General features: G+C 36.1%; 1 protein-coding gene across 1 annotated transcript in view; it reads right to left on the bottom strand.

Moving 5' to 3' along the window:
- Window positions 1-2,793: 2,793 nt before the first annotated feature.
- LOC122089461 (F-box protein PP2-A15) overlaps window positions 2,794-7,050 on the bottom strand; it is a 10,454-nt gene continuing 6,197 nt past the window's right edge. Inside the window, exon 3 of the mRNA XM_042659215.1 lies at window positions 2,794-3,484. Coding sequence (XP_042515149.1) covers window positions 3,055-3,484 — 430 coding nt within the window. The 3' untranslated portion in view covers window positions 2,794-3,054. The remainder of the gene's footprint in view (window positions 3,485-7,050) is intronic.

Here is a 7,050-nt window from a genome sequence, read left to right as displayed (position 1 = left end):
ATAGGGTTGGGCCTAAGTGTGAACCCGAAGGGTAGGGTTAGGTTGGGCCTCGGTTGAGTTAGGGTTTCAAGAAACCCGACCCAACCTGGCCCTGTTTCATCCCTACGACTCTCAAACTCAGAGAATCTTTCCCCTAATTGAATGGAGGGACAAAATTTCTCGTCCTACCCCTGTACCACAAACACATGAGGCGCATAGCGTAATGATCATTGTGCCCCTCCTAGGGACATAGAGATCACTCTCAGACAGAAAATAGTTGCCCTTGAATGGAAGAAAGTTTTATGTCCAGGAGTGTGGCCTATATCAACGCCCTAGCCAATAAGAGTGCACATTCAGACATCAACTAAGAGAGGGCATGGTGGTCATTTCGCACCCCTATGCTCCAAGACAAAAACACACCCCCTAATTGAATATAAGGGAAAAGAACTCTATTAGTGGAGTCAAGTTGAGTACACATCCTCACCGCTGCATGGTGCAGTGAAAATCCGACAGTTGAGAGCATCCGAACACACCCCCCAAGGGGCTCCCAGCCACCGGATGCTCATTGCACCGGTGCAATGGCTGGGTGAGCGTAGCCTAGCTAATGCTCCCATCTCTCTCTCTCTCTCTCTCTCTCTCTCTCCCCTCCCCATGTGAAAATACATCTTTGTCCCTTGTTTTGGGAGGAGAGAGATAGAGAACAACTTCCCTTGAATATATATAATCCTAAGCAAAAGAAGTTATTCCATTAAACAAAATGAGACCTAGAATTACCAAAATGCGAGTCACCTGGAAATCTCAACTGAACTACACAATCTAAAAATTCTTAATAACAAAAAAATATAAGCAATGCCTTACCTTAGTTTGGTGTGAATTCATACACTATTTAGATGAAAATCGACTATAGATTGCCAAACACTAGAAATGAGAATTCCATTCCAGAGGGAAAGAGTGCTTCCCAATCCCTACCCATTCTCATCGTCTTCAACACAGCGCCGCTCTACCGGCGATGCTATTATTCATGGTCTTTCTCCCTCTCCGGCCAAAACATAATCATATTTCCCATTTGATTCTTTACAAGACTAAGTAAACAGGTAGAGATGGAATAAAGTGGACTATGGCAACAAAAGAAATTATTGCATCAGTAGCACCAGATTTGGATCAATCACATATAGCAAATGGATCTAATTCAATCAGCGCATCTAATGTAATCAGATCTAAGCAAAGTTTCACAGATCAAACTTAAACCCTAGTCATATAAATCCACTCAAAAGTTTGAAAATGTCAAGAAATGGGATTCCCCAGTCCTTCCTCTCTTAGATTTAAGAAACAGGCGATCCTGCTTCCCTGCCGGTATAAGTTTCAGATCCTAAAAAGAGAACCTAGAAAAAAAATTTGTTTAACCCAAAAACTTATTTCAGAAGAGAAAACCTTGCAACTCAAGATGCAGATTGGAGTTGAACCAAAGACATATAACTAGGCTAGAATTAATACAGAAATCATTTTGTCAAGATCGATTTCAGAAACAATTCCAACAAACAGTTCCAAGGAGTCGAACTAGCTTTCAAACCCAGAGCAGGATTTGATTGAAGGATCAATGACAAAACAAAAGTAACAGATTCAAAATTTCTGCAAAAATCTTGATTGACAATAAACCAGCTGAGAAATTGAAAAGGTTTCATAGGATCAAAGGAAAACTTATCTGAATAGATTGAAGACCGAACTGTAGAAGAACGAGAACAGAAGAGAAGACTGTTATCATCAAAAGCATGTACGCAAGGCCATCAGAACCGTAGGACAGAAGCATTCTTGACCATAGCCATATAAACGTGTGAACCATTCCATTAATTTAAAATAAACTGATTACAATAGCACACAGCTTTTCCACCTTTTTCCCCTTTCCCCACAACCATGCTTCTCTAGCTCTAAATCCAACTCCTAAGAAGAACACTACAATTATTTCCTTTTCTTCTAAGGCAGCTAGCCAGGCCTGTTGAGAGCTCAGGATTGAACGGAACCCTGAAGATTGGACTATCGAACAGCTGTTGGTGGGGAAGAATCTCATTTCCCTTGATTGGTGCATCATTGCTGAAACTGGACTGGCTAGGAAATAAGCCCTGATTAAAATTGAAACTAATCCCACTTCCTCTTTTAATCAAATTCAATTTGACCTAATTCCCAATAGGACTCGGAGATAAATCAATTGGGCCTGAAAAAAATGGAAAGAAGTGTGATAATGCTATTTTACCATCTGCACCAATTGCCTTGCAATATTGCTGCACCTTGGTTCTTATTATACCATGTGAGTCCCGAATCTTCACCCAAATGACCCCAATTTAATGAACCAAAACTCAATTAAATGATTGTATCCTCAATTACAAGCTTGTTCTTCTTTCAACCTGGTGGTAGCGGGTTCAAATAAGGAAACAGTGTCTACGCAAAAAGCAGGTGTAAGGCAGCATATATATGCTCTGCCCTCCCTAGACCCTGCAGTAGCAGGTATGCCCTTTTTATCCTCAATTATACTGTGCAATTCCAGAACCTTCACCAAAATGACCCCCAAATGAATGAACCAAACCTCAATCAAGTGATTGTGGGAATTAGGTCATGCAATTCACTGACACAAAACCCCTACGCCAGGTTGACTTACTCTCCAGGTGACAAACATTGGTAATCCTACCTACAGCACACCACATTTTTCACAAGTTCATATTATCATGAAATAAGAATAGAAACATACCTCAAATGCATCCCAACTAAAACAATGGATAACTTAACAGAACATTCCTGCAATAATGTGGCAAAGCGAACTCATTAACTAAGCATATTCTCTTTATCTTATCTGGAACACTGTAACAAAATAAACAAAAAATGGATCAAATACAATGAGAAGAAAGAGAAGTTAAGACTACAAGGACAAGCACATTAGGAAAAGGGAAAGTAAAGACACACAAGATGACAACGTCCAAACACCAAATCCTTCACAAGTATGAGTTGTATCACACATCCATAATAGGATCTAGACAATACATCATGTGCTGGTTTTTGCCACTTCAAAGCTTTTCTTCTCTCTCTTCAATTACTGGGGAGAATAAACACTGAATCTACACAGAGCCCACCTTTGGAATGTGTACAATCAATTTGTTTCATGGAAAATCTGACTTCCATTGCATCTTCTGAATCACTGACAGTAAACTCACCTACCTTGTACTCTATCCAGTACCCACGTTTGTGGTTGCCATTTGCATCATCCTTTTCAGATTCATCCAAACAGCAATTACATGCTGCTTGCTGACCATCTGAAGTAGAGAGTTCAAAACGTACAGGCTTTATATCCCAACCATGAGTGTGTTCAAAACTACAGACACGTCGACCCAGCCGTTTGAAAAATCTTCCAAGATGAATCCTGAATGACACAGTGTACACACCAGCTGGGAAAGAAAACTTGACCGAGCCATCTACTTCAAACCACCATACTTGCTGCAAAAAGGCCACTTCATGGAACCTAATATTTAAATTGCAATACAGCAGCCAGTCAGTCATGTAACCAAGTCCTAGACAACCCAGAATAACACACAAGGAAAAATAATATATTTCAAATTGATAAATACTGTTGGCCATTAAATTCAATGGAGTAAGATACAGAAGGAATACATAAGCATAAAAAGCAAAGATCAATCAAGTGAGAGCTGTCAGATACTACTCAGTAATAAATGCATGATAGGTAAGTAAGAAATGATGTCTTTTTCAAAATATGCGCTTGATATGCACCGAAGTGGTAAAAGTTGGCCAACCACTTTTCATCCTTACAATTCCATGGCATCTTTATGTCCTCATTTTGGCATTCCCCCCACCCTAAGACATGATTTTATGTGGAACTACATGTTTAGCCCTTCTCCAAGTAGGAAAATTGTGGAAAGACTTGTGGCAATTCTTTAGCCTTCACTTGAGATTATTCAAAGATGCTACCACTCTACGTAAAACAATTAAAATGGTCTTTTCGGATGCTAAAGCTAGATTAAATCTACAAAAAGGATTATTCCAATTGATTGTGTGGACAATAGGCTGGGGCTGGAAGAAGAAATTCATCAATTTAGGCAAATAAGCTTGTCATCCTTTATCAATTATCATAGATTATAAATTTTGCGACTATATTTTTCATTTCCATTATCCTCCAGTGCTTATTTCTTATCTAATGCAATCCAGATAAACTGAGCATAATCATGAAATACAAAGGCATGGTAAAGCTCATTGAATAAAGAGTTCAAAATGCAACTCTTGAGCTGATAATATGCCTGGATCCATATTTGCCTTTGAGGGTAGCATCATCACTTTCAGCAGGAAAGGTTGAGGTTAGAGCAAATGAGTCAGAGAATCATTCTAAAGCAAAATACCTTGTCTCTTCGTATCCATGTGTCTTTCATTTCTACACAAGTTTTTGTCAGCTATGTCTTCAGTTTCTGGAGGCTCTCTATGTCTCCTCTCAAAGGCTTCCTAAAAACAATGTCTCTTCATCATAAAGAGAACTTGTTTCTTAGGTTTTTAGAGACACTTTGTCTCTTTTTTGAATGCTTCCTAAAGACCAAGTATCTTCATCTTCAAGAGACCACGTCTTTTCAGTTTTTGGAGCCTCATTATGTCTCCTCTTGAAGGCTCTCTACCTCTATAAATAGAGGGGACCTCTAGCCATTTGAGAACCAAGTTCCTTCAAGTCATTTGTGTCTATGTGTGTTGCAATCTTGCTCTACTTTAGCTTTTAAGTTTTGCAAGTTATACTTTTGAAGTGTTTTCTTTTTAATTTGAGCACAATCCTGTAGTAATGAAGAGGTCCAATAGTCAAGTACACAATTACGCTGTTTTATCTTAAAGGCTTAACAGGTGGTACAACTCAGCCAGTAAAAAATCTACTTTCTGCAAGGATTAAAGTATCGGTATCGGTCGCCGTATCGATCAGCCAATATTAAGATACGTATCGGAGAGTATTGTATCGTATCGAATATACACTAAAGATACGCACATAAATGGATAGGGAACACATTTTTATACACTTTTGCATTACAAAAATAAATAAATAAATAAAATTAAAAAAGCTATATATAACATGTAGAATGCATAAACACTAAAATAGAGGGTATCGCACTGATACACAAGTATATTGAGTTGAAAATGTTCAAAATAATGAGGTTTCTTACAGGTTTTTCTATTCTCATTGCGATTGCCACTATGATAAGTGCCATGAAGATTGTCGTGGTGGTTCAAATCCTTGGCTAAGAAAAAGTGTGGGTTTCATTTCAAATCATGTATTTAATAATTATAAGTTATCACATTATTTTTAAGAGCTTAATGAACTAAATTTACTTTAAAAAGAATAATTTTTTGATTTTTTCTTAATTTTTAATTAATTTCAGAATTAAAAAAATTATATATATATATATATATATATATAATTTTTCATATAAGTTGTAGATTACTTGTTTTAACATAACATATAAAAAATCTAAACATTTTTTACCATTGATCATGATTTATGAGTAGATCTAAGAAATTTGAAAAAAATTGAAGCCCTCATTTCTTTTGAAAAAAATGTGTGAATCCTTATAAATCTATTGTTTTCTTGTAATTATAATGCACAAAGTGTGATTCTAACCATGAGGAACCTTAGATTTGTAAAAAAAATTGATAATTATAACCTATAATTGAAAAAAAGTGTAAATGTACAAGAACTTACTATTCAAGTTCAAGGTTCTTTAAGAACAAGGGCTTTTTTCCTTGCTTGCAACTTGCAAATCTACAAGATTTCCTTAATTCCTTCAAATGCTGGACTCCAATGCTTTGGATCAAGGGGGAAAGAAGAAGAGAGATGGAGAAAAGTGTCTTGAAAAGAGGCTGAAGTGGCCATTTCTCTCTTAAAGATACCGTATCGATACAATACGATACTTATCGATACGTCAAAGGTTAAATCTTTGATCAAATGTTTCTTATCAATTGTATCGTACATATCGTATCGATACGATACGATACTACAATACTCCGACACACTTCTTTTGTAAAAAAATTCCATGTACCGTACTAATGCTGACCGATACCCATATGTATCGGCCACTACAGTACGATACGTATCGATACTTAAAACCATGACTTTCTGATCAAGGTTTCCATAGTTCATGCAGGAGATCTTCAGTCTCCCTCTTATTAGAAGATAAGTATGTTCTCTCAATATTTTGACATATATTTTCCACATACAATAAATTAAAGTTTTCAATAACACATTCTCTTTCACCTAGATGTAATCAAATCATTGCAATGAAACTTCAACAGTATAGTTCATCCACCATCTTCAATGTTTACTTCTATCTCAGTGTGGCCCATGGTTTTAAGTATCGGTACGTATCGTACCGCATCGATCGATATGTATTGGTATCGATCGGCATCAGTACGATAAGTACCGACACGGTACAAAGACTTTTTTTTTTACAAAATGAGTGTATCGAAGTATCGTATCGTATCGGTACGATACAGTCGATACGAACATTTGATCAAAGATTTAAATTTCTTTGACATATCAATATGTATCGTACAACACTTCAGCCTCTTTTCAAAAGATTTTTCTCCATCTCTCTTCTTTCCCCTTTGATTCAAAGCATTGAAGTCCAACATTTGAAGGAATTAAGGAAATCTTATGGATTTGCAACTTGCAAGCAAGAAAAAAGCCATTGTTTTTTAAGAACTTTGAACTTGAATAGTAAGTTCTTGTACATTTATACAATTTTTTCCATTAGAGACTATAATTATCAACTTTTTTTACAAATCTAAAGTCCCTCATGGTTAGAAGCACACTTTATGTATGATCATTACAAGAAAACACTAGATTTATAAGGATTCACACTTTTTTCAAAAGAAAATGAGGGTTTCAAATTTTTTTCAAATTTCTTAGATCTACTTATGATCAATGGTAAAAAAATGTTTAGATTTTTTATATAATGTAAAAACAAGTAATCTACAACTTCTATTAAAATTTTTTATTTTTCTCAAAAATTTGTATTTTTTTTTTTTACATTTTTATTCCGAAAT

The sequence above is a fragment of the Macadamia integrifolia genome, chromosome 9 (assembly GCF_013358625.1).
Source record: "Macadamia integrifolia cultivar HAES 741 chromosome 9, SCU_Mint_v3, whole genome shotgun sequence".
In the NCBI taxonomy this organism is placed as follows: Eukaryota; Viridiplantae; Streptophyta; class Magnoliopsida; order Proteales; family Proteaceae; genus Macadamia; species Macadamia integrifolia.
This window is presented reverse-complemented; position numbering and strand designations above follow the sequence as displayed.